Source organism: Grampus griseus (assembly GCF_964374135.1).
Source record: "Grampus griseus genome assembly, chromosome: 2".
In the NCBI taxonomy this organism is placed as follows: Eukaryota; Metazoa; Chordata; class Mammalia; order Artiodactyla; family Delphinidae; genus Grampus; species Grampus griseus.
The window spans coordinates 145,689,212-145,705,992 of record NC_139018.1 but is presented as its reverse complement, the minus strand read 5'-3'; the positions used below and the strand labels follow the sequence as shown (position 1 = coordinate 145,705,992).

Genomic DNA, 16,781 nt, shown 5'->3' with positions numbered 1-16,781 from the left:
TTTGCATATTGGCTTGTCTGTTTATTTTTTGAGATTTCTTATATATTCCAAATACTAATCCTTTCTTGACTGTGCATATTACAAATATTTCCTCAGTCTGTAGACCTTTTTTTCTTTTTTTATGATGTCTTTTTTCATATAGAAGTTTTAACATTTCAGTATAGCTGATTTTATCAATCTTTTCCTTTACAGTTTGTGCCTTTTAGATCTTGTTTAACAAATACACTTGATTCTCTTTATTTGAAGTAGTTATTTCTGTGAAGCTGCAGCAACACTGGATTAGTGAATACAGGATCATTGCTCCCAGGGGAAATACAAGGTGAGGAGCCTGCGAGCCTCTGGTCACAACATTTTTATCAGCTAGTCAGTACAGACCTTGCTTTATGTGTGCTTATTGTTGACTTGAGGCCAACAGCACTGTAACTCATGCTTCTGCAAAGCTTATCTGACACATGTAAATAGACCTGGAAAAGGACACTTGTTTATAGTATGAGTTACATGAGAAGGCAGAGGTTGCCTGGTTCAACTTCAGCTGTGAATATGCCCATCAGGCAGCTCAGATTTTTTGCTGCTCCACACATGACCTCGAATGACCCCAGAAGTGCCACGGGTTTTGATTTGGGGGGTTAGAAATAAATTTTAGCAAGTAGGTGAATTCACAAATATGGAATTCACGAACAACGTATGAGACCTTCTGCCAGCGTTCAGTAGGTTTTCTGTGAGGATTGTTCCACGTGTAGATGTACTTTTGACATATCTGTGGGAGGAGGTGAGCACCACATCCTTCTGTTCCGCCATCTTGATCTCTCCTCCAGTTTACTTCTGTTTAATGTCTTCTCAGTTTAACGGCCGTGACCTGCTGTACAGCGTTGGATAGAAGTGATAATGGCCACCATCTCCATCTCCTTCCTGGTATTTTCTGTAGAGTTTTTTAAGTTAAGGGAGTTCTCCTATTTCTAGTTTATTAGGAGCTTTTAAACTAGTGTTGACATATCAACTGCTGTTTTGACATCTAATCTTAATAGATTATCATATGGTTTTTCTCATTTAATGTGATGAATTCCATTAGATTATTTTATGTTAGAACATTCTTGTAACACAGGAATAAACCAAACTCGCTCATAATGTGTTTCTAATACGCGATCTAATTTAACTTTGCCAGTATTTTGCTCAGGATTTTTGCATTTACGTTCACAAGGAAGAATTTTCCTCTCTTCTTTTTTTCACATATAGATTTGTCTTTTCGTTTTTTAAAAATAGTCAGTTATCCCAACACAGGTTATGTAATGTGCCACTTTTTTCATTATTTTAAGGATCTATATCTGGACTCTCTTCTGTTCCTTATCAATGTCATACTATTCTGTTATTGTAGATTTATAATACATTTTGATGTGTGCGGGACCTTTCTCTTTCAAAAATCTCTTGACAAAACTTATTTTTAAAATTCACATAAATATAGGGTAATTCTTTGTTTGATCTTATTTTAAAGCTAGAGGCTAATTAGGATCACAGTGAATTTTTAGAAATCTAGAATTTATAGGAAATATGTATATTAATATGTGTATATATATAAAAAACTGTTACAACTATATTTTATGGAATACCCGTGGTAACCAGAAAGAAAATACTATAAAATTAAACAAAAGAAAAAGAGAAAGGAATCAAGACCTATCAATACAGAAACAAGAAAAAAGAAAGGATGCAACACAAAGGAAGACAGGAAGAGAGAAAATAGTACTACAAGACAAACAGAAAACAGTTAAAATGGCAATAGTAAATCCTACCGTATCAGTAATTAATGTAAAAAGACAAAATCCTCAATAAAAAGATACAGAGTGGCTGAATGGGTATTAAACCAAAAACCAAGATCCAATTGTGTACTGTCTACAAAAACACTCAGATTCAAGGACACACATAGGCTGCAAGTGAAGGGATGGAAAAGCTATTTCATGCAGATGGAAACCAAAAGAGAGCAGGAGTGGCCATATTTATATCAGACAAAGTAGACTTTAAGTCAGAAACTGTCTCTACAGACAAAGATGGTAATGACATAATGATAAAAGGGTCAATTCAACAGGAAGATAAAGCAATTGTAAATATATATGCACTCAACATCAGAGCACCTAAGTGTACAAAACAAATATTGACAGGTTTGAAAGGATAAATTAGTAATACAGTAATAGTAAGAGACTCCATTAATCCACTTTCAATAATGAATAGAACATCCAGACAGAAAATCAATACAGAAATAGTGGACTAGAACAAAATGAGCCCAGCAGACTTAGACATACAGAACTTTTCACCCAACAGCAGAATACACATTCTTCTCAAGTGCACACAGAGCATTCTCCAGAATAGATCACATGTTAGGTCACAAAACAAGTGTTAACAAATTTAAGGTGATTGAAATCTACTAAGTGTCTTTTCTTTTTTTTTTTCTTTTTTTTTTTTCGGTACGTGGGCCTCTCACTGTTGTGGCCTCTCCCGTTGCGGAGCACAGGCTCCGGACGCGCAGGCTCAGCAGCCATGGCTCACAGGCCCAGCCGCTCCGCGGCATGTGGGATCTTCCCGGACCAGGGCACGAACCCGTGTCCCCTGCATTGGCAGGCGGACTCTCAACTGCTGCGCCACCAGGGAAGCCCCTAAGTGTCTTTTCTGACCACAATGAAATGAAACTAGAAATCAATGACAGCAAAAAACTGGAAAAATTCACAAATATATGGAAACTGAATAACATACTCTTGAACAACCCACTGGATCAAAAAATAAATCTAAAGGGAATTTTAAAAAGATTAAAATATATGTGTGTGTGTACATCCCCTCCACCCCTGCACACACACCAAAGAAACATATTTTTTGCCTGAATACTCATCCTTGAATACTGGAAAAGTGGCAAATAGTTTCCTTGATCTTCAAACTTGATAGAACTGTAAGAAAATAGTCTATGAGTTATAGTTGTTTATACATATTATAATTAGGCAATAGTCTACGTTCTTCAGCTAAAGGCTAAAAGCTATTACTTCAGAGGGCAGAGGACAGGTTTTGAATTCCCAAATAAGGTGCAGTTGTGCACCATTGTGGAGTGTGTAAATTTCCTCATGGATCTTTGCTGAAAGTTAGAAGTGCCTTTGAACAAATAGCACACATTGTGTGAGGAGCAAACCTGGCCTCTTGTAGTAGCATTTGTGTTGTTGATGGTACATGAGAGGCCAGAGCAAGGCTAAAAATTCTTAAACGTATAGGGATTCCAGGTAGAATGTTTGTGTCTTGAAATTACAACTTTCACAGATTCCCCCATGAATCACTTACCTTCTCCATGTGACAGCCTAATTTTAGCTCCTTTTGTAGGATCAGTATTCCAGCCAGCGTCACAAAGAACTGCTTTCTAGAGACAAATTAAATGCCAAATGGCATGTGATCTGTTCCAGGATGGGCTCATCCCTTGAGAAATTTTATGAAAAATGGAAGTCACAGATTTTACACACACACACACACACACACACACACACACACTGATCATATGACCAAGAGTTTTTGCAGAATCTTGATGTAAGACTCTGAAAAAAAACATTATTTCAAGGTGATGGTAAATTTTTCTGGCGTGTGGTTGGAAATTTGGAAATTAAACCTGTTATTTCCTTCTAGTCTAAACTGAAAATTTAGAAAAGAATAATGAAATATCCCATACGTTTTTCAAACATATATTTACCAGACCCCTATTTTGATGAGATCGTCTACTATAAAGAATAGCAGAAGACTGGTCTCTGCTCTTGTTGAAGAGGGAAACATGCTGTCAGGAATTGTGCGGGGTCTGAGATTATACTTGCTTTCAAGCTAACAAACTAGCCTGTTAGAATTTGCTGCACCTGTTAGAATTTGCTGCACCTGTTAGAATTTGCTGCTACTTCTCTGGCAGAAGACATGAGGCTCCCAGTTCAGAGACAAAGGACTTTCTCACTCATGGCAAAAGCAGTGGCCAGAGCTTCATGCTGTGTCAGTTCTTCATGCCCCTCAAGTCTCAGGGAAAGATACAAAGGCCCCTCATGGATGCCCGCACATGTGGTGGGCATTACAGAAAGGGGACACTGAGCCTGGAGAATCCGCTGCCTTTGTAGTGAGCCTCCACTTTGTCCAGTGGACATGTTACCTCCTTCCTCCAGGATGCCTGTTGCAAACTCAACCCCAGGAAGTGGTCTGGGTGAAGAGTGATCAGGGCATACCCAAGTTCTTGACTTGGCCTTTCCCACCTTGGACAGAGAAGATAATGACAGGCGTGGTTTCTTTCATCAGGCTCTGCACCACGTCCACTGACCTTTCCTAACATCCTGTGTTTCCATACTGAACTCCAGTTGTTGCCATGAAAGACTCCCTAAGATAGTGATTACTGTGTCAAGTAATTGGGAAGCTTCCAGAGGATAATTCTGATAAAGCCCAACCCCATCCCTTGTAATTATAACACATGTACAGTTATTGTTAGCCATAGGTTTCATCGCTTATTTTTTACGCTATGAGCCTTTCCTCATCTTCCTTCATTATACCTTGCCTGATAACAGTCTCCTCTGGAATCTCCTTTTTATTCAAAGAAACAAAAAAACATGTTAAAAAAAAAACTGGTGAATTAGCTAATAGTAATGAATATAAGACCCTTTGTCCTCTGGACAATAATATTTTCAACAAACAGGGGAATCAAAATCCTAACTTTTGTATGTTTCTTAATGCGTAATTTCTCCCGGCTGTCACCTTTCTCTGTTGTGTTGTTAATATTCGGAATTTACTCGTCTTGGAGAGAATTTTTAAAGAATTTATCATTCGTAGGTTTCCCTAAGTATCTCCTTTTGTTTTTGTTTTATACTTGATTCGTTATAGACATGATTTCCTTAATTGTATTCGAGGAAGTATGCAGAGTGACCAGCAGCAAAACTCAGGATACACTATGCAAGACCCACCTTGTCCTCACGCTTGCCATTTTGAATGACCTTGTAAAGAGATTTTATAGAGCTTGGATTTCAGTGCTTGCCCATCCAAGGGCAGAGGTAAAGGCACTATTTAAGCCAGAAAGAGAATTCTGAAGAAACACATAGACACAATTCCAGGTGTGTAGTCATCTAGCAAAAAGCCATGCATTTAAACAGCTAGAAGAAGAAGAAAAGAAGTCTTTTTGGTGTGTGATTCCAGTGAATATGCTCCGTGAGACATAAAGCAGTGTTTGCCTCATGACGCTTATTCAAACAAAAGGTTATGATTTGTGTTTATTTTTTGTTAGTAGTTTTACTTGGTTGCAAATGAGACTATATTCAAAATTAATGTTACTTTCAGAAGGGCATTCACTTCAACGGTCAGCACCAACTATGTCCCAGGTTCTGCAAAAGGTCTCTCTATCATTTGTGAAAACAGGTTGCGTTATCTCTTTCCCAACATAAACATCTTCAGAAGTATCCCATTGCCTACAAAATAAAATCCAAACACCGTAGCCTCTTCCCAACCCCATCTGTGCCTGCCGTTTCCCACAGTTGAGCTCCCATCCTACTCCGTCTTTAGCAACTTCGTAGAGGACACTTGAGGTGGCCCTAAGAATGTTACAGAGGATACTTAGATGAGCCTAAGAGCCACGAAGAGCTTCTGGTCAAGACAGAGTTACAGGGACTGGATTTAAACGCCCACCTGAAACAAGAACAGCAACAAAAACCTGACAAAATACGAAGACATTGAACATCAGACAGTGAAGGACAGTGATCCTTGAAATATGGTCAGCCGATGAGGGGAGAGTCTCCAGGGGACAGTGCAGGATGGGGAACTCAGGGGGATCCCTGCAGACTCCCTGAGTTGAGCTGACAGAGCTGAGGGTCTGAGGGAGACCGAGGACAGAATACTGGAGGGGAGAGAACCCTGGGATCTTCAGAGGGGCCCCCTGGAGTATTCAGTTGAATGCTGATTAGCCGATGCACATGAAGAAACTATTTGAGTCTGAGAAAAGGAATAGAGGTTACAGTGTCCAGTACTCAGATTTGGGAGTAGCAACTCTTCCCACGTTTGTTCAGGGTTCTCAGAACACTCTGACCTCAGGAGTGGAGAATAATTAGCCCTAAGCTGAGACTTGCTTCAGTTCCACCTAACAAATCTCCAAAACCTGACTCTGTTCTCTGTATTCACATTTGCATGGTAGGTTAACTTTGTCCTCTGTAATGTTATCATAATCACACCCTTTCTGGCTATCTTACAGGTAGTCTTGAGAACAAATGAGCAGGTTCTGAGGAAGGGGGTTGGGCAAAGCCTTCTGTAGTCACAGCAGCCTACAGAAGATTGGGGAACTTTCTTAAAGGATGCTGTTGATTAGAACACATGGGTTCAAGTATCCATGAGCAAGACCTGTGCATGCTCCCAGACTAGACCATCATTTGAAACATTCACAGTGCATGTACAATTCATGTTAACGAGGAAATACAATGAGTACGTCCCACCTCGTCTTAAGGATTTGTCAACCCCTTGATTAGAAAATTGAAACTAACCTTATTAATACCATGGTCTTTCTGGTGAAAGATCCATTTTTCCTAATAATTTTTGGAGTATTTACAGTATTTTCTGCATTTATCGTATGAGTAGCGTATGAGTGTGTATATTGAAGGACATATAATTATTCTAAATGTTTGGTCATTTTTGTGAATCGTGGTTATTTTTTTTTCTGTTTCTGGCATGGATTTGACAGTAAATTATCTAAAGAAGAATGAATCGTATTTGGATAGTTAAAATGCTATGAGTGAACCCTCTGAGAGCATAAGACATAGATATCTCATCTCGGCGTCTTATTCGTCTTATTCTTATTCATGATACTTGAAATTCTAGCTAGTGCTAATAGGCAAGAAAAGGAAATGAAAGGCATACAAATTGGGAAGGAAGAAATTAAACATGGAAGAAAATCCCGAGGTTACAGGATACTAGATAAATACAAATATTGATACAAACCACATTTCTGTATTCTAGCAATGAATATGTAGAGATCAAAATGAAAACCATAAAAATAAACCTTAATCTAAACCTCACACCTTATTCAAAAATTAACTGAAAATGAATCACAGATTTAAACGTAAAACGTAAAACTATAAAAGCTTTTAGAAAAAAAAAAAGAGAAAATCACCACGATCTAGGGCTAGATAAAGATAAGTTGCAGACTGGGGAGAAAATAGTTGCAAACCACATGTCTGACAACGGACTAGAATCTAGAATGCACAAAGAGCTCTCAACACTCAGTTAAAAAAGAAAAAAAGGCAAACAGTCCAGCTAGAAAATGGGAAAAGTTATGAGCAGAGACTTTACCAACGAGGATGAGCAGATAGCACATGAGCACTTGAAAAGATCATTAGCTGTGAGGGAAATGAAAATTAAAACCACAATGCTATATCATTACACACCTATCAGAATCGCTAAAATAAAATAGTGATATCAAATTCTGGCATGGAGGCAGAGAAACTGGATCGTTCATACATTGCTGGTAGGAATGTAAAACGTTTCAGCCGCTCTGGAAAACAATTAGGAAGTTTCTTATGAAACTAAACATTCAGTTACCGTATGACCCAGCAATTGTACTTTTGGACATTTATCCCAGCGAAATAAAAACTCATGTTCACCCACAGACCTGTGCACAAATGCTCCTGGGCTTTATTTGTAATAGCCCCAGACTGAAAACAACCTAGTTATTTATCAGCTGGAGAATGAACAAACACGGAACTCAGCAATAAAAAGGGATGAACGATTGATACATGCAGCAACTTGGATGAATCTTGAGGGAATTATGCTGAGTGAAAATAGCCAGTTCTGAAGAGTTACATGCTTTATGATTCCAGTTGTATACCAGTCTTGAAATGACAAAATTATAAAAATGGAGACCAGACTAGTGGTTGACAGGGGTCTGGAAAGGGAGATTGAGTGGGGAACAGGGAGAGAGAGGTGAGTGTGTCTATAAAAGGGCAACACGGGCAGGGAGGGTGGATTCTTGTGGTGATGGAAACGTTCTCTGTCTTGACTGTATCATTGTCAATCATGGTTATGATATCATATTATAGTTTTATAAGATGCTACCATGGGGGAAACTGAGGGAAGGGTATCCAGGCTCTCTCTATGATTTCTTACAACTGCAAGTGAATCTACAGTAATCTCAAGAAAAGAAGTTTAAAAAACTTGGAATTCTTATCAAAATTTTCAGTTACACTTTATAATTGACAAAGATTGCCCACCTACTCAAATGTTGGCAATTTGAAGATTTTCTTAGACAGTGACTACCTAATAATTATCAAAATTGTAAACTACGTCACTTAGTATCTAAGAGTAATTTGATCAACCATGTAGAAACCAAGAATAAACAAATGTGTCTATAAAAGGCCAGTTTTGATGATGAAAAAAGAAACCCACAATTGAACATCCTCATCCTGGACCTTGACGGCAATGCCCAGGAGCCTGCCGTCTGCGTTGCCAAGATGACGCTGACGTCCTCCCGCATCTTTTCCCACAGGAACTGCTCTTCAGCGTGTGTGCCCTCAACGTCCTGTCCACCATCGTGTGTGCGCTGGCCACAGCCATGTGCTGCATGCAGATGGTCTCCGCTGACGTCCTGCAGATGGTGAGTGGCCCCCCTTCCTCCCCAGCACACTCAAAATGGCAGGCTCCAGCCCCTCCTCCCCAGCCAGTTTGAGACCAATGTATCATGGGCACCGCTGGCTTCCATCCAGAAGCCCCAAGGACAATAAGCCCCGACAGCGCGTGGGACTTGGAGATCCTTGGAGGTCACTCCATTCTGCCCTCTGGAAGACAAAACTCACACATTTGTTGCCACTGATGTATTTATTTGAGGTGTTGTTGGAGCTCCTTGTTGACAGGGTCCAGCTACCATCACGTGCCTCTAGATAGCCCCTGGTTTGTGTCCCTGAGTAATTTTAGCAACAGTCCTGTAGCCTGAGATGTCCTCTAGGCCCGGCACCTCCAGAGCAAGCCTCTATTCAGAATTCACTTTTAATAAAGGAAGATTCGGGGCTTCCCTGGTGGCACAGTGGTTAAGAGTCCGCCTGCCGATGCAGGGGACACGGGTTTGTGCCCCGGTCCGGGAAGATCCCACATGCCGCGGAGCAGCTGGGCCCGTGAGCCATGGCTGCTGAGCCTGTGCATCCGGAGCCTGTGCTCCGCAATGGGAGAGGCCACAACAGTGAGAGGCCCGCGTACCGCAAAAAATAAAAAAAAAATAAAGGAAGATTGTTTAGAAGATGAGTTCTTCTCAAACTGAAAAACTGCTCCTCTGTGCTTTGCAGATTTGCTAATTAACCCTGAGCTCAAAATCCAGCGACAGGTCACTGGCCAGCCATCATTAGAACCTCTGGCCAGGGTCTTAGAGAAGAGGAAGTGCTGGTCCCCATGGGAGTGATGAGGCCAAGAGCAGAGGTCACACACTTATTAATACGTGCTCAATAAATAATGACGGCTCTTCGTTATTTGTGTGAGTGGAACACAGCCCACTGCTCACTACGTTACCACTAAAGTCAGCAAATAAAGGGAAAGTGATGGGAAGACATTGCTGTTCATGCTAAGGGTAGGAACCCTGCCCTCCCTCTTCCCCGTGGCCCCTCCAAGACCTGCCCTGCCTCCCCTCCCCAATGTTTTAAGCATCTCGTGAAAAAAAAAGGCCAGTTTTTCTTATAGGAGCCTGTTTGATTTGTTGTTTCTCACCCACCCCGTGGCAGTGCATCCGTGCGTCAAGGTGCAGGGCCAGAGAGCATCATTACCCAGGCGTTAAAAATTCATTGGCTCTGATCGTGTGCAGCCTCGTTCTCCCTGTGTACATCCACACAGCTGTCACAGCCGGGCCGACCTTTCCGAGAGGCGGCAGTCTTCTGAAAGATACCTCATTAAGCGGTTCTTCAGCAGCGATGAACCTCAGGCCTTGCTCGCTGAGGCCTCATGCTGGCGATTCTCTCCAGCGTGTCGTGTAATGGAAGGTTAAGTACTGTGGGGCTCCTGTCGCCTCAGCAGATTTTACTCTCGATCTGGAAATATCACACCAATTTGGCCAAACTAACAGAACCACGGGGCTGGAAATGCTGAAGGTTTGTTATTCCCTAGGTTTTCAGAATTAAAATGCAAATTACCAACTAAGTAAGAAGAAAGCGTATCGTAGCTAAGATAGTGTATGTGGTGAAACGTAATGTGCAGGTCATTGTCAGTCCTCTGTGTAGAAAGTGAGCGGCCTGGCATCCTGGGTCTGAGGTCAGCTACATCTGGGTCGGGGTCCCACGGCTTTTACCTACGAACCTCCCTGAACCTCATTTTTCTCACTCAGGAGGGGCCCTGTTTAAATATCTGGTGAGAACTCAGATGTGATCTATTTTGATTCTTAAATACGTGGAGGGAATACGTCCCGGTTTGTGATCGGGACATCGCAGCTGTGACCGTAAAGGCAGTGGTCCTCGATGTACTTTGTCAACCAGATGTAACGTATGGCTGCAGTTACAGCAGCTGCCGTTAGAACCCCTGGCTGTTTCATGGCTAAGTATCATACTCGGTGAGTAAGTTTACTTCAGACCCTTGGCTTGGAAATAGAAATCGATGAGTTTGCTGCTGGTGTGTTTTCTTCTCCTTTTGTGACCACGGACTGTGGAACAGACCAAGCTTTACTCTCCTCAGAAGGCCGGTTACCCCACTGACCTGCAGAGCCACCGGGGAGCCCATGACTGTGGCGCCCGTGGGACCAGCACCTGACCTTGGGCACATCACCACCCATTTGTCCCAGTTTCCTCTGCTCTAAGTAAGACTGTTTACATCCTACTGTCCTCAGACGGCCACTGAGAGGATGACTTAGATAATGTGTCAATGGGCTTTGAAAAAGCATGGTGGCCACATGGAGGTTGGCTGTTACCACATGGGTCAGGGGCTGGGCCAGCCTACCCACACGTGCTGTGTCCTTGGAGAAGTGGGACAGCCCAAGGGGGTCATGGTTACGCCCTGACGGATGGGACTGGGAGCTACGTTATCCCTGAGGATGGCTCAGAAGCTCTTTTTAATTTTTTTACAAGTCTTTTTCTCCCCCAGCTTTATTGAGATATAGTTGACTTTAGTTTTCTTACTTCATATTGTTAAACTCTTTAATTAAAGAAGTAACATAGGGGGCTTCCCTGGTGGTGCAGTGGTTGAGAGTCCGCCTGCAGATGCAGGGGACGCGGGTTCGTGCCCCGGTCTAGGAGGATCCCACATGCCGCGGAGCAGCAAGTCCCATGAGCCATGGCCGTTGAGCCTGCGCGTCCAGAGCCTGTGCTCTACAACGGGAGAGGCCGCAACAGTGAGAGGCCCGCGTGCCGCAAGAAAAAAAAAAAAAAAGTAACATAGGATCATTGAAACAAATAAAATATAGAGGTATATAAAGAAAAAGTTGATCATCTCCCCTCCCCCACTGCATTCTCCTGAGAACAATTTGCAGTGAATCTTCCCTTTGTTTCTTGATTTCTTAGGACTTATAGAAACATATGGACATAGTCTATCTTCCTTTTTTCCTCCCTCCCTCCTTTTCTCTATCTTTCTCTCCTTCCTTCCCTTTCTTCCTTCATTTATTCCTTCTCTTTTTGCCAAAATGGGATCACACCACGTATGTTACTCTACAACTTAATCTTATAACCTGAAACAATCATGGCCATCCAGCTAAGTCAACAGAAAGAGAGATGTTTGAATATCTGCAGTGGTCCATGAGATGGAAGTCACGGCAGTTATTTGGCCATTTCTCTATCTGAGTTGCTACTTGTTTTTGATTTGGGTTCTGTTTCTGCCTCTGCAAATGGTTCTCCTTGTACATACAGTTATAACTCTCTTTTTTTTTTTTTTTTTTTTTTTTTGCGGTACGCGGGTCTCTCACTGTTGTGGCCTCTCCTGTTGCGGAGCCCAGGCTCTGGACGCGCAGGCTCAGCGGCCATGGCTCACGGGCCCAGCCTCTCCACGGCATGGGGGATCTTCCCGGACCGGGGCACGAACCCACGTCCCCTGCATTGGCAGACAGACTCTCAACCACTGCGCCACCAGGGAAGCCCCAGTATAACTCTCTTGACCAACCTGTGCTGACGTGACTGGCCAGCCAGCTGCGGTTCTCCATCCCACCTGGGAGATGCGCTTCCTGCTCCCCACAGCACACCCCCACTCGCCGCAGCCTCTGCGGTTCACCCATGGGCCATTTATGCTCCCAGCAGTTGGGTCATCAGCTTTCCAAGGGACAGCTGTATCTATCCCCAGACCAGTTTAGGCCAGTGGTATGTGGACTCTAAGTACATATTCTAGTACTACGTGAGCCAATGAAATATGAGTGCAAAAAGAGAGTTATGTCTCTTACAACAAAATTGAGTGCTCTGGAAAGAGTCAGTGAAAGAGGGTCACTAAATATATTGCCGTCAGTTTAGAAGTGGGTCAGACAACTCTAAGGGGCTGGGATAAAACCTGAAAAAAATCGAAGGGGTGTCTGCATACACATTGCTTCCCAAGTACCTTGAAGTTCAGGCTCTGCTGTAAAAACACAGAACTGGAAAGTCAGAGAATGTCTTACGGGTGTAGTTTATGCAGGAAGAACCACGGGGCACCCATCAGCAGACTGCGACTCATAGCAAAGGCCTTAGCCCACGTGGAAGGAACCCATAATTTTATTCTTATTTTTGTGGACCAGCATTTGGGGATGATTAAGAGTTTGGGGAGAATTCATATAATGAATGCATATCTACGTGAGATGCAAATTGTTACATCTATTGTCAGACTTTATGAAGCTGAATTCCTCTAATGTGTTTGGAAATAGTGGCAAAAGACCATCTGATGATAAAATTCAGTGTATTGATACAGTTTAGTGGAGAAAGCATTTACCTCCAAAGTGTCTATAATCTCGTATCTTTAGTTTTATTTCCTAAGTGTAATCTCAGTTTTCCATGAAACTATTCTCGTCCCCACTTACTTTCTTGCCAACCATGTAGCCTCGGGGACGTGGTCTGCTATTACCTGCATCTCCATTTCGCACACACTGGTTAACTTCATCTTTTATTACAGTCATCTATGTTTTCCACTCATCCTACACCTTGTAGAGCAGAGCTGCTGCAGAAGCTGCAGGCAGGGTACCGTGGCCGTCACAGACACGCTACTGTGGGCTTGCCCACGGAGCTCGGAATGGGTGCTGGCCGGACAGGGAGGGATGTAGTGCCCCCTGGGAACCCGCAGATCACTCAAGTTCACCTGTATCTTCCCCTCTCCAGTTCTCCCCACTGAGGCCGGCCCTCCTCTGACCCACAGTGACCTTCCTTGAGGTCTGGGTTCAGCAGGAAGGTCTCTGAGTCATAGGTGCTACTTAACCCTCTCAGATCAGGACCAGTAATGGGTGTCTGCTTGACCTAAAAAGCCAGCCACAGCAGACAGTCATAAAAATGATACATACCATGAACGTCTTATTTTGGCTTTAAACATGCAAATGAGCATTTGTCCCCCAGTCTTGGTTTGGGGCCATGATCTTCTCTTTGATTATGGGTCTCTTTGGTGTATCAGGTTGTGTTTACTGCATCAAGTTCATGGAACTCGCAGCCTCCATGATTTCCAAATTTAGTTCCTTTGGATTGGATATTTTACGATTCTCCTCCACCCTGTTGTGACTGCCTGGCCGGGACCTACCTTAGCAGCAATTCCTGCTTAGCTATCGAGTCTTTCTAAAGCCTTCAACTCGGTTTTCACGGAACAAGCAAGTTTTCCCATCTGCATTCTTAATTTCATTGCAAATTACAGTAGTAACTAAAACTGGTCTGAACCTGTTTGAGGAGGCAGCCCTGCTCCTCCAAGGGTAGCAGGACCAGAGAGCAGCCGGGTGACCGGGACGGGCATCACTCCAGGGTCCAGAGCACAGGGGGAGAGCTCCAGCTCACCAGCAAGAGGTCCATTCAGAAAACTTTTACTGTGGCAATAATCCTGCTCTTTCTCCCAAGGATAGCACGTGCCTAAGATGGGTCCTACCTCCCGGAACAAACCCCTGAGGATGGGCTTCTCCCCGGCAGGGTCTAAAATGCAAACTCCTCTTTTATGGATGACGAGGGTTGGGCGATGATGCCCATGCCAGGTGTGTGAACACCTCAACCAGGTACCAACCTCACTTCGCTCACCAGGCACAGGTGTACCTTTGTCACCACACGGACCAACCAGGGCTCTTACAGGTGGCCCAGGGCAAGCACAACCCCCTGGGAAAGAAGGGATGCTTCAGGACGCGTTTCCTCCCAGCGCGCCCAGATGCAGGCTTGGCTCTGCGCCTGGCCATCGCCCTGCAGATGAGGGGCTGAGGAGGGTGCGGGTGGGCAGCAAGCATTTCTGTGGGTCCTGAAGGATGACCAGGAGGTTGCTGGGTGAGAGGAGGCGGGATCTGGGGGGAGAGAACAGCCTGAGTTTGGTACTTGGGGTTGGTTCCAATGGCAGATGGAGGAATTTGGGGCATCAGCGGGTTAGTGGGTAAAGAAGCTGGAAACTAGGTGGGGATTCAGGGAGCAGAGGTCTCGTAAAAGAGTTTTTAAAGGGAGTGACCTCATCACATTGGATTAAACGTAGCTTTTTAAAAAAAATATTATTTAATTAATTTATTTATTTGCTTGGTTGTGCTGGGTCTTAGTTGCGGCTCGTGGGCTCCTTAGTTGTGGCATGCGAACTCTTAGTTGCGGCATGCATGTGGGATCTAGTTCCCTGAGCAAGGATCAAACCCGGGCCCCCTGCACTGGGAACATGGAATCTTAACCACTGCACCACCAGGGAAGCCCCTAAACAAAGCTTTTTAAAGCAGAACAGGAGGAAGAAGACCAAGGCAGAGAGATGATTTAGATGCTTCTGCAAGGAGGAGATAACCTGGGGGCTACCGGGAGGTGGCAGTGAGGAGGCGGGTGTTCACCTGTGGAGTGGATGCTTATAGAGCACCTGCTGGGCCCTCGGCACCAGACCCCATGATGGACCCCATGGCCGGGGCCCAGGAGAGAAAAGGAGCTCGACATAGCTCATGCGGGGAGCTGGTTAGCCGGGGGTGAAAGGCAGAGGAGCAAGGAGGGCCTGGAGGTTACACAGAGACAACAGCAGAAGCTCTGCCACCCTTAGAGCTGGAGGACATAGGGGCAGGAGCAGTGACAGGAACCCCCCTCCCTGCCGCCTCTTCACCGGGTTCCCCCTCGCGTCCCCGTTGGCAGAACCTAACAGGACGCCAGCTGCAAGGGAGCCTGGGACCGTAGGGTGCAGACCTTCAACACCCCTGTCTCAGAGCAGAGTCCAGAGCTGGTGCCCCTGGGCTCCCATACAGACGCTGCCTCGTCAGACAGATATTGAGGGGTGTCAAGGGAGATGTCGGTGTGACTCGCGGGCCTCCGGCTGTGGAAGCCAAGGAGCCGGGATAAATGCTGCTGAGTCTGACACGCTTCCACGAAGATAGGCCAATGCCCCCCCTGGAAAGGCCATTGGAGTTTAGGGCAGAAACGGAGACGGTCGTTTAGACTTTAAAAAGCCTCCCTTGTGCGACTGCATTGACTCATTTAAACCTGCTAATAGGATTGCCTGGACCTCCTCACCTCTCGCGTTCCTGGTGGGATTGGATCTTCCACAGAAAAGCGCTTTGGCTGTTTCATTTCACACTTGAGTATGTTATTGATTTTTCTAATTTCTGATAAGGCTAATTCAAAATCTTCCCCCGTGAGACCTCCAGGACCTTTGGCTTCATGCTGGCTGCTCAGCTTCCTGCAGTAGCCGCAGGGCGAGCAGCTTTCCAAAGTCAAGGCTGGCAGACACGTCCACCCCACCCTTGGCCATGGATGTACCCCTATCTCAGACGGCTAAACATACAAACCGTGGGTCACACCAGCTGGAGGGGCAAGGACCGTGCTCTGTGTGTGGAGGAGGCAGGTGTCACACGTTTAGACGTGTGCAGTCTGATGTGTCACACGTTTAGACATGCCCCCCACCACTTCGTTCTGCATTAGTCTAGAGCTTGCTGATTTCATAACTCTGGACTGTATTCAGAATCGCGACCTCACCCGTACTTGTCCAGAAATGTTCCACCACCGCACCCGCTGCTGCCACGAGGCACTTCCTACCACACGGCTTCAGTAGAGCTGCTGCCCAGCTCCAGCACCCTCGCTGGCTCCCCAGTGCCCCCAGAATTAGGAAGTAACTTCTAGAGCCTTACCGAAATTTGCTCTCCGTAAACACATCTTCCACTGGCTCACCTGTTCTTCTTGAGCTCGGAGCCCCTTCTGTGAGCCTACTCATTGAAATCCTCTTCCTCTTTCAGGCCCATTCAAATATCATCTTTTACATTAACCCTTTGTGGATCTCTGCAGGTTCCTGCAGAGCTTGGAGAGTTCACTGTTTCCTCGTGGAACTGTCCTTGCTTGGCCATGGACAGTTGACTCTGGGTCCTGCTCTCACTCACCCCTTGCCGCCCCCCCATGCAGTGGGAGGTCCCAGAGCATAGTGTCCAGTAGCCTGGGGTCTGTCCACAGCTGGAGGCACTCTTGGGGAGGTGTCCCCTGGACCTGGAGCCTGCCTCGGCTACCTCCACGCCACAGGTCATCTCTGGAGAGCAGTGGCCCATGGAAGGAGCAGCAGGTATTGGGTGGTGCCTCCCAAGAACAAAAATGGAAAATGAGGCAGAGACAGCTTCATTTTAAGTGATGTGACCTCACATTGCTCAAGCAGCCTCTCAGTTTTGAGGCTGCCCCCCAGAATGTTCTAGAGCTCATGAAGGATTCTTTTCCCTCAGAGCAGAGTTTTTCCAA

At 44.8% G+C, this 16,781-nt stretch overlaps 1 protein-coding gene across 1 annotated transcript in view; it reads left to right on the top strand.

The window, feature by feature from the left end:
• ENTREP2 (endosomal transmembrane epsin interactor 2) overlaps positions 1 to 16,781 on the top strand; it is a gene marked incomplete at both ends in the record, with an annotated part of 360,480 nt that overhangs the window by 323,813 nt on the left and 19,886 nt on the right. Inside the window, one exon of the mRNA XM_082648142.1 lies at positions 8,504 to 8,611. Coding sequence (XP_082504268.1) covers positions 8,504 to 8,611 — 108 coding nt within the window. The remainder of the gene's footprint in view (positions 1 to 8,503; positions 8,612 to 16,781) is intronic.